Raw genomic sequence first — 19,178 nt, 5'->3', positions numbered from 1 at the left:
TTTACCTTCATGAAAAATCTAATTTTAATGTCCTACATATGAGCTTATTTATATTTAACCGACAGGCAAACAGGATGGGCAACAATTTCCAGAACATCCCACGACGTGTCCTCACCTCATAGGTGTGTTGCTAATTCCAATCTTAGCCGACGGAGGGCGCTGCAGTCCTATATTTCTTTTACATCTACAGCAAGTGCGCTGCATCCCGACCAGGTGTGATCCATCCGTCTGCAAACATCAACACTCAGCAAGCATACATCAAACCCTCTGTTGCATCACATCGTGCGTAAAGTTTGATCGTGTAATTACTTTCAGCATAAATCAAAGATATATATCGACTTATGTAAGATCAATAACTGAATAATTGATCACCGAGGTGAATACAGGAAGCTGATTGGCCTCTCTCTCTCTGTGTGTCGCTCTCCTTTTAAGGCTTCAAGTAAAGTTGAGCCCTCGTGAGCTCAGAGGCAGTCAGCTGTGATCAGACCCCACATCTGGACACTGAGTGGATTACAACAAGAAACCTGCGCGAACCTGCAGCCTCGAAGGGGATGAGGAGTCGGTTTTAAAGAGACAGAAAAGTCGAGAAATAAAACACTGCGAGAATCGCCTCCATCCTCCTGATCTGTCTCTTCGTTTCAGGGCAGATCCATCCTCGCAGAGTGAACATGCAGCAGCCCGAAACCCCGCAGATAAGTCGGCAAACTGCGCCTGAACCTCTGGATCCAACAGGTACACCTACAGTCACTTTCTCAGTCAACAGACCTGAAAATGTTACCTTTTAATTTATTTTATCTTAAAGGTTTTTATATTATTTTATCTTTTAGATTTATATATATATATATATATATATATATATATATATATATATATATATATATATATATATAATCTTATTTATTCATCTAGGATTATTTGTCCAGGAAGCGTTTATGTGTAGTTAAATATCTGAGGAAAAGGTTGGATAACTCCTGCAGAGTTTAATTCTCAGATAAAAGGGACTTTATGTGAGACAAGTTCAGGAAAAAATAGATTTACTCACATAGTTTTATGCTTTTCCTTTTTTTAAATCCTGCTTTACTGCACTGTCATTTAATTTTCACTCTACTGTTCATTCATTGTTTTCCTTCTGTGTAATAAAAATTTCCTGAGCATGTCCTTCTAAAGAAAAACATCTCAAAAATGAGATGTGCTGCAAATGATAAACCTACAATAATAAAGAGACAAATGAAGGTGCCTTGACATTAACATGAGGCATTTCAGCTGCATGATTGCAACAGTCAGCAGTCTAAACCATCACAATCAGGCGAGTTGGGTGAAAGATGTTTCCTGAGTGTGTTTGAATGTAAAAGAGGTTTTCTGTCACCCTGCAGCTCAGTACCATCGTCGGAGGAGAACTGCTCTGTGGGTGACCATCTCTCTGCTCACTCTGGGTCTGCTGGTGCTGACCGTAGGTCTGATCTCGGCCACTCGCACCGACAACGTGCCGGTCGTTGGACTATACCCGGGCATAATAGTGAGTGGCGGTCACCTTTACTCAGTTAACGTGCTCTCAGTCATGAAACAGACATTTCTGCTCCTCTCTCAGACCCTTCACGTGTATACTCACAGTTTCTGCTTTCTGTGCCCTGCAGTTGAGTTTCGGAGCATTTCTGGGTATTGTTGGCATCCACCTGGTGGAAAACCGCAGACCTATGGTGAGTGTGCTCCTCTTGTCAGATTCAAATGCGGATGATGATTTCAGTTATTCTTGTCCTCCAACACCTGTTTGTCTCCATGTAGACCTCCATATTCTTAAATCAGACCTCAAATAATCAGAAACTTTAAAAAATAAACTGACTGGTTATAACATTTCTGGTTTGATATAGGTATAAGTTTTTACTCCCATAAAAAAAAATCCCTCAGATGAAGTGACCAATATCCATCCATCCATTTTCTTCCCCTTGTCCAATTCATGGTTACCAGAGGCAGGGTAAACTGGACAGGTCAACAAAAACAGAGTCAAAGTGTTTTCTATCCAATATTCACACCCTGTGAATGCATCAGGAGCAACTCAGAGTTCAGTATCTTGCCCAAGGGTACTCTGCCATGCACACTGTAGCAGCCAGGGATCAAACCACTAACCTACCTAATTAGCACACGACCTGCCCCACCTCCTAAACCACACCTCTATTTCAAGAAATGATATCTAGCACAGGTTTTTGGAGGATTTTCTGCATCACTGGCTGATTACAACCAAATTATTTGCATAAGGAGGAGCTGCAAGTGTACTTAAAATTATGGTGCATGTCTACATATATTTACCCTCAAACAGAAGCATCAGTTAATGTGTGTTTACATCACCACAGCCTTGTTGGGGGGTTTGCTCTCAGGTGATATCTTACATATGAGTGATTTATTCGGTGTATGGGAACATCTGGCTCAGTTATGTAAAATGTGAAGTTGGTCAGCTTCAGTCACATGCTGCTAGTTTGCACCGGTATGGCTTCATCACAGACATGTGGGTGAAGCAGGTGAAGCTGCACTGAAGCCTTTTTTTTGTGCGATTTCTGTCAGCTTTTTAATCTCCATCACACTCATCCTCTAAAAATGAGGCTTTGTTCCTGGAAAACAGGATATATATACATCACAAATTAAAGGATTATGTTACAAACTTTCCAAATTCCCTAAACTGTTTTGTGGGAATTTGCTCTTATGAGCACGAAGCAAATCGGATTACTCACGGGAGGCCTAATGCATCCTCGGTCCTTGTGCCCGGGTTAGTGTGCGTGACAGGATTTGCGGTGAGAGGAAGTGAATATATTTTTCTCTGGACTTCAGTGACAAGAAGAGAAATTGGGTTAGTATTGGTCAGTTGCTGACAGCGCCCCTTTATTTGAGGCAGGGACACAGGTATTATATCCTCACAGTGGCTCTCTGTGCTCAAAGAAACGATCATGTTAAATGATTCAGGAGTGGTGATTACAGGTAGGCCTGTCTACAGAAAGATTAGAGCTTCTGAAAAACTCCACAGTACATAAAGTGGATTTCGAATGTGAATTAGGAGGTTTTAAAAATGGCCACAGCGCTGAGCTGTTTGTGTCGGCTGCCAACAAGGCCAACGCTGCCTCAAGACCAGCAGCAACCAGAAGCTGCGCTGTGACATTTAAGTCGGCCGGTCAGGATCACATTCACAGCACATGAAACCCAGCATGAGACTAAGTGTGTGACATCAGTGAGGTACCACTCCTCGTTTTTCACCTGCAAGTTTGTCCTGATTTTAACGCTCAGCTCATCCAGCTGTCGAGCTGAGGTCTGATTAGTTTTCTCAGCTGCTTCGCTGGATAACAGAGGTTATTCGGGCTGGCATGCTGGATGTTGTAGCTCTGTAACCCTCACAGGGGAATTCCTCAGTATTTAAATTCAAAGCAGAGCCTTGGTAGTGACAGCCTTCAGTCTCTCTGAGGCTCCTCAAACTGAACAGCAAGAAAACTAAACTGTTCCTGCTCTGGAAAGTGCCGGACCTCCTCTTTGACGTCTCATCATTTTCCCGAGGTCAGCAGCCCATGTGTCATTCTGGACTCCACCCTCTCCTCCTCACCATCAAAAATCAAATTCATCTCCAAATCTGCCTTTTTTTTACCCCCTGTTGATCTCCAATCAACCATCGATTTCAAATATTGCAACTAAAATCATTCATGCCTTCATCTCCTTCCTCCTCGACGGCGTCCTGTTTGCTTTCCCTTCCAGACCTCTGGACGAGCTGCAGCATGTTCTCACGGCGGCACATCTCGCCCCCACCCTTACGCCTGATTTAGACTTCTGAAATCTTTTTAGAGCCTAAATAAGCGGCTGGCGTTGTTGCCACTGTTGTTGTGGAGGTAAGAGAAGGAGGGCTCAGCTAAGTGCTTGTAAGATTAAAGCACTGTAATCCAGTCGGGGGCGTGAAATTATGGCCCCACAGGCATAAAAATATTTCACATTTCAGTGTGCTGCGTGTGGAAAAGTGCGTAAGTTGATAAAGCTAGCTGAATGTAGGCTGATTGGATCCTGGTCTAGATTACTGAATGGCAACGGTGATAAATGACCCTTTGTCATGTTTGGTTTCTGAGAGACTCGGTATGATAAGGGTGTTTTCAAACCACAGAAGGTGTCGAAGCTAAAGCAAATATTTGATTACACAGGGTTTTCTTATTAATGGAGGAGTACGGGCGTGGTTGATGACGGGTGTATTAAAGCTGCATTTGAGATGAGGGCATCGGATTTTGTAAAGACATTGCTTCTGCGTTTGGATGTGTCCTTTTATTTCATTTCTTTGGTTTTTTCTGGTGCGTGAAGGAGCTCCTGTCTAATCAGGGTGCAAATAAAGATAAAGGTTTTGTAGATAGGAGGTGAGGAAATCTGCCCCCCTCGCTGTAGTATAACAAACAATGAATTTAACAAGAAGCAAACGATCCAACAGACTTTGTGAGTGAGTGAATGGGTGTATGACGCACTCAATTAGGCCTCCGGGTCATCAGGTCTCAGGTAAACGTTTGGCTATAGCAGCCGTATTTGTCAAATGATCGTGTGCTAAAGGGAAGTGAGTTAGATTCAAGTAAACTGTGTCCTAAAACAGATCGATTCTTTTTTCCTGTCCCTGAATGACTGCACCTGAATTTCTGTGTGTTTGTGTGTCTGTGCTGTGAATTTTTCATGTGTTGTCCAGGTGTCGTGGACCTGGTCAGATCACATTGGCTCTGCAGTGTATCGTATCTGATCTGGTCTACCAAGATATCCTTGTGCTTGTTCACATATGTAAAGAAATGTAGCATCTGTGTGTGTGTGTGTGTGTGTGTGTGTGTGTGTGTGTGTGTGTGTGTGTGTGTGTGTGTGTGTGTTTTTACGGCCCACAGGGTCCAGTATAAACCTGCTTTTAAAATCTTTATAAAGATCTGCAGTCCTCGTTGTTTCAGTTCTCAGACTGTGTGGATTTAAATGTGTGGACAGCAGGAAAGACACCGAAAGCTGCCGTCTCTGTCTCTCTGGCATCACTCCCAGCTCTGTGCTTTAAACTTTAATGGTGTGATCGCTGGTCTACGGTGTCTCTTATAAGGCATACGTGGCACGGCTCTCACGTAGGTATCTTCTTCCCTCTTGCATCTGAGGCTTGTCCTGTAACACGAGAGCTGGCTCGCAGAGCGAGGCCGCTCATTAAAGAACAACTAACTGTGCCACAATGCCGCGGACACCTGAGAGCACTGGAGCCTGCCTCGCTTCCTGGGTTGGCCAACGCTTTTGGTCCTTTGACTTCATACAACAGCAGATGAAGATTTTGATGTGGTTTGAAGAGAAGTGATAAGCTCATCTACTGCAGTCAAACAGAAGTTTCCTGTTTGAATGAAGGTTTGTAAAATCAAATCAAATCAATTCAAATTCAAATTCAAATTTTATTTGTCACGTACACAGTCATACACAGTACGATATGTAGTGAAATGCTTGGACAACTGCTCGTGACCTAAAGAAAACAAAAAAAGGAAAAGGCTATGAATAAGATAGGAAATAAATATGAAAAATTAAAAAGGGTAAATTTAACTAAGAAGGAATAAAATATAAATTAAGGTTAAAAATGAAATAACTGTACAACACAAATTAGAATGAAGGGTAAATTTAACTGGGAAGAATAAGATAAAATATATAAATTAAAGTTGAAAATAAAATAACTGTACAACAAAATACACAATATAGAACTATATAAGAATGTATGAAGAAATCTAAATATAAATAAATATATACACAATAACAGCAGCTGTACAAGTATTAACCGGAAATGAAGAATATAGTGACCAGTGTTGTGCAAAACCAAAGTCCAGAAAGTCCAGTGTGTGTGTGTAAGAACCATATGTGTGGGTCAGTACTGTGTGGTGGTGTGATTGAGAGACCGTATCGCCTGCGGGAAGAAGCTCCTCCTCAGTCTCTCTGTGTTGGTCTTCAGGGAGCGGAATCGCTTTCCTGACCTCAGCAGAGAGAACAGTCTGTTGTTGGGATGGCTGAGGTCCTTCACGATCTTCCTGGCCTTGGTCCAGCACCGCCTGCTGTAGATTGAGTGCAGGTCAGGGAGCTTGGAGCGGATGGTGCGCTCAGCTGACCGCACAACCCTCTGTAGAGCTCGTCTGTCCTGCATGGTGCTGTTCCCGAACCAGGTTAAGATGTTTCCCGCCAGGATGCTCTCTATGGTGCACGAGTAAAAGTTCCTGAGCACCTTGGAGGGCAGTTGGAAGTCTCTCAAGCGTCTGAGGTGGTAGAGACGCTGTCGGGCCTTTTTCACCACGGTGTTGATGTGACAGGACCATGACAGGTCCTGCGTGATGTGAACTCCGAGGTATTTGAAGCTGTCCACTCTTTCCACTGGGCACTCGTTGATGACGGGGGTCTGGTAGTTCCTCTCCTGCTTAGTGCTGAAGTCCACTATCAGCTCCTTTGTCTTACTGACGTTTAGAAGGAGGTTGTTCCTCTGGCACCAGTTCTCCAGATTCCTAATCTCCTTCAGGTAGGCCGTCTCGTTGTTATCAGAGATCAGGCCCACCCAAATCAAAGCAGCTAAAATGAAATTTTATAGCAGTTTTTATGCACATTAGAATTCTCAGGTGAGGTTGACATACTAAATAAAAATAACAACAAATGATAAGTGGTAAAAGTGACCAAAAAAGTATTATATAGAAAATACACAGACCTATGCCTGCTTAACTTTCTTTAATGCAAGTATCTATTAAGCCAATCTCGTGGTAGAAACTCAAAGCATTTAGGCATGTAGACATGATCAAGATGACCTAGTGAAGTTCTACAGCTGCAGCAGACAACACTGGGTGGTCCTGTCAGATAAAATGAACAAGGCCCACCAAAGTTGGACAACAGAGGATTGGAAAAAAATTGCCTGGTCTGTCTGAGTCTCAATTTCTTTTTCAACATTCAGATGGAAAAGTCAGAATTTTGCATAAACAGCATGAAAGCAGGGATCCACCCTGCCTCGTATCAGCAGTTCTGGCTGCTAGGGCAAATTTTCATGGCACATTTTGGGCCCCTGAGCTCAAAATGAGCATTGCTTAAACGTTACAGCCTACCTGACATGGCCATCCCTTTGTGAGCACAGTGTACCCATCTTCTGCTTCCACCAGGATAACACGCTGTGTTGTAGAGCTCACATTAGCTCAAACTGATTTCTTGAACATCACAATGAGTTCACTGGACTCAAATGGCCTCCACAGTCACCAGATCTCGGTCCAATAGAGCAGCGGTCCTCAACCCCCGGGCCTCGGACCGGTCCGTGAGTCGTTTGGTACCGGGCCGCGAGAGTTGAGACTCAGGTGTGAAATGTATGGTTTTCAGGGGTTTTATCGGTTTTCAGCGTTATTTTGTTATCGTTTTTATCGTTAACTCGGTTTTCCTGGGTCTTTTCACGTGTGTTATGAATAAATCTTCTTTTTTTCGGTACCGGTACTAGTTTTATTTTGTTGTATTTATCCGCGACACCTCAAAGGCCGGTCGGTGAAAATATTGTCAGGCATAAACCGGTCCGTGGCACAAAAAAGGTTGGGGACCGCTGCAATAGAGCAGCTTTAGGATGTGGTGGAATGTGAGATTCCCATCATAGATGTGCAGCTGACACACTTGCAGCAACTTTGTGATGCTGAGATGTTGACATGGACCAAAATCTCAGAGGAATGTTTCTAGCAAACTTTGAAACTTCCATGTCAAAATTTGGAAAATTAGACAAGGACACAGAGCTGTCTGTGGTTTTGTGAGGAAGGGCAAAAACAGCTAAATCAAACATGCACAGCTAACTGCTTTATCACAGAATAAAGACAACAATAAAACAACAGCAGTGAGACGAGCAAATTACAGAATATCTATGAGGCAAAGAAAGAACAAATATTAAAAAACACTAAGTGAATATAAAAGGCTCACACAATATAAACATGTGTGTCTTTATTTATTTATGTAGCTGAGAATCTGCTATAGTCTACATTAGGACCTTTTCGGACTCATCTTTAAAAATGTGGCAAAAAGCCACCTGGTTGGAGGTCTGACACTTTGGGTGCAATAAACGCACATACTTTTCCGGTTTTCCAGTTTTGAAGGTTGATCTTCCCACCCCTGTTAGTGTCTGACTGACCTCACCTGTGCCTTCTTTCCCTGTTCATTTTATGCGTCTTCTCTCCCGTTTCTGTCCAACTGTTGATCCCTTTTCCTCGTGATCTAATTCAAAGTAAGCTAAAGGGAAAGCTCTCTCTGTCTATTTGTTGAATAAAGCTTTACAAATGTTAATGACTCGTCCAGCCACGTTTCATTTTGTCCTTTGTGACGGACTGTGAAGCGTGAAAATCTGTCTGTAAAAAAACCCTCCACTTCTATCTGCTCTCACACATCCAGTGTGATAACAGGCTTCACTGCCCTCAGACCCTGTAATGTTTCTTTATGACCACACGCTTCACGTGGCTCGTGTTCGTTACCCCGGTGGCCTCTCCCATAGGCACTGCCGGTATCTCACACGCTGCCGTCCTCATGGTCACCTTGCAGCTTCCGAGAGAGGAGCGGCGGGCCTTTAAAGGGTCGTATTTTACCCAACTGGCCGGGGGACGATTGCTTCTTAATACCGGTGTGTTCAGCTGGTGACATGATAGCACGCTGGACCACTGAGCAGGGGAGGAAGTCCTTGCAGAGGTCAGCGACTTTGCTTACATAACCTGATAGGTATCTTTACCCAGGTTGTAAAATTCCTCATTTTATGTTATTAGTGTGTGTGTGTGTGTGTGTGTGTGTGTGTGGGGGGGGGGGGTTCCTCTCTGTGTTTCTTTCTTCTTCTTTTTTCCCTGTCCTGTCCAGCAGTTTAGCAATCAGAAGGCCAGAAAATGCCAAACAGATTTACTTTCACAAGTTGAGCGTAATGGCATTCGCTATAATGGTCCACTTGATAGCTCTATTTTATTGGGACTTTATTTGGATTTTTTACTTTGGATTGTTACAACCACAATGGACAAGACCAGGGGATATGAAAGAAAGAGAAGCTGGAAGGAAAGTTAATAGAAAGACAGGGAGAGAAAAATAGAGGAGAAGAAGAAGATGAGAGAGAGAAAACACTGAGAATCTGCTTCAAACAGCAGAGAAACCACGGCAACAACCAACATAAATAACAATGACATTGTTACTGAGAAGCACACAGTACTAATAATACAAGATATTTTTAGAGGCAGCAGCAGCCCAAGATAGTGTGTGTCTGGGTACCGGTATACGTTAGCACTTGTGTTCATGAGGTTTCTCCATGTAAGTGTCTAACAGTGGGTGTGGGAAGCCACAGCCCCGCCCTCCAGGACCTGAGGAAGGCATGGAGGGGACCTACACCTAGCAAACCTCCAGACGCCCCAAGCCCTTACCCCCTCTATATTGGTTAATGCTAAGATTATTTTTATTTTTCCAGTTCATGAGGTCTTCTTAGAAATGCATAAGGCGGACTGTGTTCATCTCCATAATGACATCATCTAAGTCGCCAGAAAAGCAAACTGAAGGGGAGGCTGGAGCACTTTGATGGGTTTCACATATCCAGCACCAAAACATGAACAGGTGGACGGAACCAAAGAGCACGGATGTAATTGTCAGGTGTTTTCCCTTGACAGCGTGAGCAGGTGTTAGATGACATAAAACCCATCATGAACATCCATCGACCTGTGTAGTGCACTCTGTTCGTGATTTTGTATTGTATTAATTGGAGACTGGGATTTCTAGTCATTTAAAGACTCAGTCATTTTTTTTAAAACTCCCACCATGCTGTCAATGATGCTGTCCTGAGATGTATTGTAGCCTGTTGGCTAAGATGAAGTGGTGAAAGTTAGGCAGACCTTGTCCTCCTCTATCCTTGGTCTTCTGTAGTGTTTTTAAGCTAATACATGGGGCTTCATCTTTCCAAAGGGTGAAGGTTTACTCTGGATCATTGAGGATAAATGACTGATTCTTGGCAAAACCATTATTTTTATTGAAACGACCCTTCCCATGAGTGATATGGGTAGTGACTTCCATCTAGCTAGATCGTATTTGACTTTCTTTAAAAGTGGGATGTGGTTTAATTTAGCTAAATCTGTGAGCTTAGAATAAACAATAGCTAAATATTTAACTGGGTTTAGTTCCAGCTGTACTGAGCCTGTTCATTTCTTCAAATAGTCCAGTCTGACCAAGTTGATTGCCCCCAAAAACAAGTAATCTAGGCATCCTCGTCTGGAGCCAGCTCCATGCACATTCGATGTAACAAACCATAGTTTTGTGTGTGTGTGTGTGTGTGTGTGTGTGTGTGTGTGTGTGTGTGTGTGTGTGTGTGTGTGTGTGTGTGTGTGTGTGTGGCTATGCAATGAATGAAAAAATAACTGATGTCCATCAGGTGAAAGAAGGTGTGGAACCGGAGATTGGGCAGGTAGTGTATTCACTCTATAGAGTAACTGTACTGTTGATAATGTACAGGGAGTGCAGAATTATTAGGCAAATGAGTATTTTGTCCACATCATCCTCTTCATGCATGTTGTCTTACTCCAAGCTGTATAGGCTCGAAAGCCTACTACCAATTAAGCATATTAGGTGATGTGCATCTCTGTAATGAGAAGGGGTGTGGTCTAATGACATCAACACCCTATATCAGGTTTGCATAATTATTAGGCAACGTCCTTTCCTTTGGCAAAATGGGTCAAAAGAAGGACTTGACAGGCTCAGAAAAGTCAAAAATAGTGAGATATCTTGCAGAGGGATGCAGCAGTCTCAAAATTGCAAAGCTTCTGAAGCGTGATCATCGAACAATCAAGCGTTTCATTCAAAATAGTCAACAGGGTCGCAAGAAGCGTGTGGAAAAACCAAGGCGCCAAATAACTGCCCATGAACTGAGAAAAGTCAAGCGTGCAGCTGCCAAGATGCCACTTGCCACCAGTTTGGTCATATTTCAGAGCTGCAACATCACTGGAGTGCCCAAAAGCACAAGGTGTGCAATACTCAGAGACATGGCCAAGGTAAGAAAGGCTGAAAGACGACCACCACTGAACAAGACACACAAGCTGAAACGTCAAGACTGGGCCAAGAAATATCTCAAGACTGGTTTTTCTAAGGTTTTATGGACTGATGAAATGAGAGTGAGTCTTGATGGGCCAGATGGATGGGCCCGTGGCTGGATTGGTAAAGGGCAGAGAGCTCCAGTCCGACTCAGACGCCAGCAAGGTGGAGGTGGAGTACTGGTTTGGGCTGGTATCATCAAAGATGAGCTTGTGGGGCCTTTTCGGGTTGAGGATGGAGTCAAGCTCAACTCCCAGTCCTACTGCCAGTTTCTGGAAGACACCTTCTTCAAGCAGTGGTACAGGAAGAAGTCTGCATCCTTCAAGAAAAACATGATTTTCATGCAGGACAATGCTCCATCACACGCGTCCAAGTACTCCACAGCGTGGCTGGCAAGAAAGGGTATAAAAGAAGAAAAACTAATGACATGGCCTCCTCGTTCACCTGATCTGAACCCCATTGAGAACCTGTGGTCCATCATCAAATGTGAGATTTACAAGGAGGGAAAACAGTACACCTCTCTGAACAGTGTCTGGGAGGCTGTGGTTGCTGCTGCACGCAATGTTGATGGTGAACAGATCAAAACACTGACAGAATCCATGGATGGCAGGCTTTTGAGTGTCCTTGCAAAGAAAGGTGGCTATATTGGTCGCTGATTTGTTTTTGTTTTGTTTTTGAATGTCAGAAATGTATATTTGTGAATGTGGAGATGTTATATTGGTTTCACTGGTAAAAATAAATGATTGAAATGGGTATATATTTGTTTTTTGTTAAGTTGCCTAATAATTATGCACAGTAATAGTCACCTGCACACACAGATATCCCCCTAAAATAGCTAAAACTAAAAACAAACTAAAAACTACTTCCAAAACATTCAGCTTTGATATTAATGAGTTTTTTGGGTTCATTGAGAACATGGTTGTTGTTCAATAATAAAATTATTCCTCAAAAATACAACTTGCCTAATAATTCTGCACTCGCTGTAGATCAGCTCTTCCCAAACATTGTGTAAATGAACGAGGATTAGAGAAAAGGCTCAACGTTCTGAGCACTATCAGAATAAATCTTACAGAGGTGCTTGACGCGCCTTTGACTGTTTTCATGTAGAATTAAAAAAAAACTGCTTTAAAATGTAGCAGATTAAATTCAGAGATACGGTAATGAAGTAAATTACTTCACACTTTACAGTTGCATGTCAGTAAAAGGATTCGACTGAATTACTTTCCCATCTTTTTAATGTTTCTTCCCCAAAGCGGCTCCTGAGAGTAGAAAACCATCTACAGTATGCCGCGTGTCTTTAATCTTTTACACTATTTGATTTTTCAGTATCAGGGGAGGTTTGGGTGGCATGGATATTTTATGCGCTGGCAGCTGGTGCTAAGGTAATGTGAAGTAATGCAGTTGTCAGGCTCTATTGTCTCTGCCGTTGGCCTCATCTCCCACTTGCAGCCCATAAAAGCGGAGCCATTTAAACCGCTAATGAAGCAGAGAGTCTGGACCAGTGGCAGATAAAACCCACCCAGAAAAGCTTATATTCTCAGCCTGCCTCTTATTTCACTTTGCTCAGGAAAAGCTCAGAATTAATATGCCTTCGTATCCATTTTTCCCCAAATAAACGGGACAGTGTAATCATCCGCAAACCTGTTTTGCTAAAAGAGTTTGATGATTTATGGAAAAGAAAGAACACAAAACAACATCCTGTTTTAATACCTGGAGCTGATTGTTGTGACCATCACGATCTACAGGGTCCAAGTTACAGACCCCATACTTGTTTCTGTGGTTGTGAAAGGTTCCTCCTCTAACGATTCCTTCATTTAGATCCAGCCTCAGTTTTCAGTTCATAAATCTGCTGCGATTGTGATCAGCTAACCTCTGGATCAGCTTGCACGTTCATCCCAATGAATGTTGTCTCAGCAGCTTTAAAGCTAACGCTAGCGTGTTCACCCTGAACTGGGTGAACAAAGAAATGGCCGTTTTTATAGAAGTGGTCCCCCCACCAACTGTTTCCATTTTCTTCTGTCATTTTCTAAATGCAAATTCAATCTTTTTCAAACTAACAGACAAGCTAGCAAAGATCCCCTTTTACATAGTCTTTAGACATGTTTTTACTAGCAGCCTGTCATAAAAACACACAGTTTGTTCTGATTTCCTTAAACTGAATCTATAAAAAAATGTTCACAGGCATAAATAGTATTTTTGTGCCAACAAGATGACTTCTAAAGTGCGACTAACCAAAAACTGAACAATTGGAAGACAAAAGACGGCGATCATAACAACTTCCAGCTTGTTAGAACTGCACAAACTATATTTTATATTCATTTATATACTGTTTTTCCATCTATGTCTGTACTTGTTGCCCTCTGTAAAACAGTAAGCCACTGATGCCAGATTATAATAAGCTACAAAAATATTTTTATTTTTTTCTTGCTTTTTGGTCTCAAACTACAACTACCAGAGAGAGAGAGAAACTGTGTTTCTGTGCAGGAGGTTCAGTCCTGGAGGAGCGATTGAACAGACAGTAACCAATGCTCGATGATAAAGTTTATGATCAGACATCTGTGATCAGCCAGCTGGGTCTGCTGGGCTGTGTGCGTGTGTGATATTAGAAAATGATTTTATCTAACAGAAGAAGCCTTATAGGAGACCCACGTGTGCGCTGCATTGTTCAGTTTGTCTGAGAAGTACAAATTTGAGTTTAGGATTCGGCTTTGTTTTCTGATGGTTAATTAGGGGAAGCATTATGTCAATTTGATGTCCTCACAAAGATGTGAAGACGAATATGTGTGTGTGTCTGCGTGTGTGGGAGAATTGGACTGACCTTGCTCTGTCCTGCGTGTTGCTTCTTCGCCTGTAAATCAGCCACAAAGCTCCTCTGTGCTGGCAGAGCGAGAGTCTCTACATTGCCTTTATTGCCCTGCAGTCAATCAGCAGACATGCCAAGCTTAAATATGTGTGTGTGTCTGTGTGTTGAGTTTATAAAATCTTGTTTTTGCTTTTATTTAGATATACATGCATGCAAATAACACAAAAACACAAGCTGCACCTGCTCTGATAGTTTTGTTTTTGACTTACTTCTTATTTCTGTTTTACTAAATCGTGTCTCGTGACTCTCCTCTGTGCTTTCCTCCCTTCGCTTCTCTTTAAGCTGGTGTCCTCGATAATCTTCATCAGTGTCGGAGTCATCGTTGCCTGCTTCTGTGCCATCGTCGATGGGATAATTGCTTCAGACTTTATTGTAAGTATCACTTCTATTTGACATAAACTCAAGCAGGCATCCTCACAGACGGGGTTTAACCACACATGCTGAGATCAAAAGGTCAGATCAAGAAACGTGTGGGTGCAAGGTAGACCAACTAATCTCACCCTGCAGCGAGCTGCTGTGCGACATGAAAAGCTGTCAAACTTTCAGGATACCAGGCCTGATTAAATTCTTTGTGTCACAGAAACTTTGATGACAACAATAAATCAGCTGGGATGTGATCACCAAACACTCTCACAGGTTAAATCAGAGTGTAGAGTTTAGCTTGTGTGCATTTTGGTAACACTTCACAACTAAAGGTGTAATTTCAATGTATTTTATTTGAAATTACATTGTAATTATATTTGCCTACACCTGTTTAAAGGTAGAAACACTAGAACAACAGGTTTTTATAGGAAACAAAGAAGTAACTACATAGAATTACATTAAATAGAAATGTTCTTCCTCACCAACTGTGATCATCCTAATTACATTTTAATTTCAAATAAAACACATTTAAATTCCATTCATTTACAGGGGAATTATCCCCTTTTATAAAGTATTTCTCGCAGTTATTTGTGTAAGGAGCCTCTACTTCCTAATGAGAGTTTCAAAGCTGGACCCCGTCCCCGTTATCGATCCCCGGGTGCTTATCAGACCTCTGCAGATATATTCATTTTGTGATCTCATGACTGTAAAAGTCACATTTATTGCACAGTCAAGCTCTGGACAGTAAGAATGATTTTATTAGCCTTCACGTTGCATAAAGTTCAGTAAGGGTTTTATTGAACGAGGTGGGTTTTGTGCACCGGGTAGACCGGACGGTGCGCTGCAGCAGGGTTGCGGAGGATGTGATCAGGATGGATGTGTAACGGCTCTCTTTTTCAGGACATTACGCGTATGCAGAAGGGCATGTGTGACTTTCACCCCAGTGGATCTGGCTACGCCTACGACAGCTACTACACTGAGGTGATTCTGATATATGTGTAAACCCTGTGCCCCTCTTTCTGTCAGTGTGAAGAAGTTTAAATACACATTTAATAAAGTGTCATCTCAAGAGTGCGCCTCAGTTTTTCTACATGAGAAATAAACGCTGCTGTAGGCAATGAAGGAAATCTCCCGGCACAGCTCTCTGAGCTTAAAAAACACAAATAAATGTGTAAAAAATGTTTTCATAGCTCTTATTTACTTGATTTTTTTATTTACTTTACTGTGTACACGTGGTGAAATTCCTATAGCAGATAGTGAAAAAACAGCATTTATCTGTAATTCAAATGTTTATCTATTACTACATGACTTTGGTGTAGTATGAATGGAAGTGGGGGAGGTCTTCCTCAGTAGGACAAACTTATAAAAATACAATTAAAAATGTACGCCCACTTTCACATTTTCCAATAGTGACCAGATTAAAGTCTTTGCTGGGCCTGTTCTGAGCCCCCCAGCCTTATGTTTGACACCTCTGCTTTAAAGAATATACCACAGTACTGATTGTGTGCTCTGACAAACCTTTTAATGCTCAGTTTAAACTTTTGCAAAGGGTGCTGTGACACCTAGTGGTCAAATGATGTTACTACACAGATTTACTGGCTCACTGAAAGCAACAGCTTTCCGTCTCCCTCTGCAAATCAAATAAAAAGAACGTAGATGCTGTGGAAGCAATATGTTGACAACTTTGTGTGTGTGTGTGTGTTTGGTTATTGGTCCATGCAGTTCTTGTTTATCTGGTTTCTGCATCTGCATCTAACCCATCTCTCTCTAATTTATCCACTCTCTGGAGCTGCAGGTGATGTGCCACTCTTTTGAGAAGTCATGCAAGCTGAAAGTGAGGAGCAACACCTGCTACTGTTGCTACCTGTATAACTGCGAGAGGTGAGACAAACTCAAACTGCAGGTCTGCAGGCCATAACACAACACAGGTTTGTGTTAATTAACCATTTCTCTCCAGTTTAGTTTCAGAGGAGCTTTTCTGCAGGCCATGTTAGAATACCGGCCAACCACTTTTTTTTCTGTTTTCCAGTTATGAGCTTATAGTCTTCTAATAATAACATAGAGGCCAGAGAGCAGCAGGAAAATAGCATCCCAGACATGAGAAAGAGCTCAGAGAAACCCTGGAAATTTCAGCTCTTTCTTGTATGACAGCCAGCTCTTAAATCTTGGATATTTTAGCCTAACACACACACACACACACACACACACGCACACACACACACAAGAGAAAGCGCTTTCAAAACATTCTCCCTGTGCCTTTGACCGCGTTACCACTCAGTCATAAGCCGATAAAAGGCTGTCTGGAAATAATAAAGCAAGAAAAAGTGATGGATGGTGTAGGAGACTCTTTGTTTTCTTGCCATCCTGGAAGGTTTGGGATAAAACAGTCTGGGATGTGAAATGGAAACTACAATAAGAGCCATAAAGCAGAACTTAAATAAGTTACACCTGCGATTTTCCTGCCATGTCACAACTTGTCCTTATCTTCCAGCCTGTACTCCTCACACTACTACGAGTTCACCGGGGTCAGCGGCTGCTGGGATGTGGTCCAGCTGTACCGCCTGATGTGGACCTCGGTGGTGCTCAACGTGATCAGCTTGTTCCTGGGCATCATCACCGCCGCCATCCTCGGCGCGTACAAGGATATCGTGGTGAGGAGTCCAAGAGGATTTAACTCACTCTGCCCCCACTCCCTCCCAAAAAAACAGAAACCCAAAACTTTGAATTCAGAGAGTTTAGAAGCAGTCACATGCTATGATTGGCTACATGCTTATTTGGTTAAATAAACGCATCAACTTTGAGCAGTTTAAACTTCCTGATGTGTTCCTGCATCTGTGTAAATGTGTGTTAACCGGTTATTTTAACAGCAGCTTGTTTTTAGTGATCTCTTTACATAAAGCATGTTTTACCCTTTCCTCCAGCAGAAGCCTGCTCCTCAGATCGCTCCCAGCCCAACGCCAGCACCTCACATCCTGTACAACCCGACCCAGCACATGCTCACCTACCCCAACTTCTGTCCGTCTGGGCAGGCTCTGCCCGCCTACCCCAACTACCCAGTATCCATGCAGGTAGGAGCTGAGGCCAAAACTAAGAGTGAAATACAGGGAGATGCACTCGCTACTGAGTGTACATTCCTGCCTACTAGCACTCTAGTATCAAAACAGCTGGTGATGGAAGTGAACTAATGCCTGTTACACATGAGCTGAAAGCACAGCTGTAGCTCATAACAGAGTCGCAGCAGATGTTTTGCACTGGTTACGTATTTCTGATCGATGGCTCAGGACTGATCTTTGCTGATATTTGATATCTCTTTGGCTGAACTTCCACATGCCTTTGCAGCCAACCACTTCCTGTTTCTCCTCCTCTCCCACAGCATAACACCAACCACCAGGCACCTGCTACTCCCCAGATGCTCCCTCCTGGGGGAGGCCCTGTCTCCTCCCCCTCCTCCTGCCCGTCTGAGGAGAACCAGAGCCAGCTGCCCTCTCAGGTTCTCCCCCAGCCACAGCCTCAGGGAGCCACCCAGGACCCAGGAGGCTACATGCTGACCCCCAACGCTCCGGTGCTCTATGCATCCTCCTACAGCGCCTTTGAGAAACCTCCACCTTACGCCTGCTGAGACTTTAGACAAATATGGAGAGCGTGCTGCAAACACCTTCACCTGGTCAGACTGACTGTAGCACAAAACATTTCAGAGACAGAGATTTCAATGATTTAAATGCTGCGTTTCACGTGTGTCTAATAGGTTTCAAGTGAAGTCAGACAGAGATTTATGGTTATGTAGTGTTTAATATGTAGACATGAGTCCTTTTAATATGTAGCCATCAAAGGAAACTTGCTTATTCACTCAGTACCACACAGCTCTGAAGCTCTGCACGGCAGCAAAAAGACCAGAAATGAGGGAAAAGTACCAGCACCTCTGAATCTGCTCGATTATTAACAAGTTTTCTCTTAAAAAAGACAAAAATTGTGAAGTGAAAGTGAATAAGCAAAATTTCTCAAGATGTCAAAGATTCTTTTAAGCCTAAGACTGGCCTTTGGAGGGCTTCAAACTGAGTTTAAATACTGACTGTGGTCTGGTTTCTGTTCTAAGTTGCAAGTCGTCCTGTGTATCGTCTCATTATACTGTACAGTTCAAAGGGCTTTCCTGAGAGTAAATTATGTTCATGTAGCTGTTATTTAATTATGTTTGTGTGATTCATTTAATGTGCACTTTACAGTCGATATGACCTCTGAGTTAGTGATCGATGCATGGGACTGCTGGACCTGTAAAAAATGCATAGTAAGGGCTTTATATTGAAAAAAACTTCACCTTTGAAGGAGTTCAACACTGACAAAAATACGTTTATTTGCTGTAATAGCCGAGGCAGAGAGTCTGAAAACGGGTCTTCAAAGACTTTGTGTAATGTCTGTCCTCCACTTTTCAAACAAATCCAGGCAAACGGGTTTCAGGTTTTCCTGTTTTGGCCTTCACTCATCGGAAAAGCAAATAAGTTTATTTTTTCCAAAATGTTGAACTTTTTTTCAGTGCTTCTGTTAGGTTTTTTTCACCTCAAAGGCAGACCGTGTAACTTCATAGTCTCATCATCTTGTTACATTCATAAGCAATAAAGCACAGCTCTGCATAACCCAGTGTGCTGCGCTGTAGTTCTGCTTTTTTCAGTGATATATTTGCTTGTAGTGACTGCTGTTATTAAACTGTAGAGTGAACCTACTGTGGTCATTCCCAGCTCCACTTTAGGTAGTTTAGCCATAATAACCCATGTTTTTAATATTCGAGGCCCAAATATAAATTTCTGAGTGGATTCTGAATGGAGCCACAAACTATATTGGAACTTTCTAATAAAGCTGACACAGCCTGTTAGGCATCAGTGTTTCTTCCAGGTATAAAATACTAAAAGATTTTAACACA

General features: G+C 42.5%; 1 protein-coding gene across 3 annotated transcripts; it reads left to right on the top strand.

The window, feature by feature from the left end:
* Positions 1–668: 668 nt before the first annotated feature.
* Positions 669–17,885, top strand: tmem255b (transmembrane protein 255B). 3 transcript variants are annotated; one of them, XM_085355964.1, is made up of 9 exons: positions 669–732; positions 1,374–1,516; positions 1,635–1,697; positions 14,186–14,275; positions 15,167–15,247; positions 16,062–16,147; positions 16,758–16,914; positions 17,188–17,334; positions 17,640–17,885. In XM_085355964.1, the coding sequence occupies exons 1-9, from the start codon at positions 669–671 to the stop codon at positions 17,883–17,885; spliced, it is 1,077 nt and encodes a 358-aa protein (XP_085212090.1). The 3 variants fall into 3 exon arrangements, with proteins under 3 accessions (XP_085212090.1, XP_085212082.1, XP_085212074.1); XM_085355956.1 differs by having other exon boundaries at positions 16,758–16,917; XM_085355948.1 differs by having other exon boundaries at positions 16,056–16,147.
* Positions 17,886–19,178: the final 1,293 nt, after the last annotated feature.

This window comes from Diplotaxodon limnothrissa, linkage group LG1 (genome assembly GCF_057381915.1).
Source record: "Diplotaxodon limnothrissa isolate DT_005_m linkage group LG1, D_limnothrissa_male_GT1.1, whole genome shotgun sequence".
NCBI classification, from domain to species: domain Eukaryota; kingdom Metazoa; phylum Chordata; class Actinopteri; order Cichliformes; family Cichlidae; genus Diplotaxodon; species Diplotaxodon limnothrissa.
The sequence above is the reverse complement of the archived record's forward strand: the minus strand, read 5'-3'. Positions and strand labels throughout refer to the sequence as shown.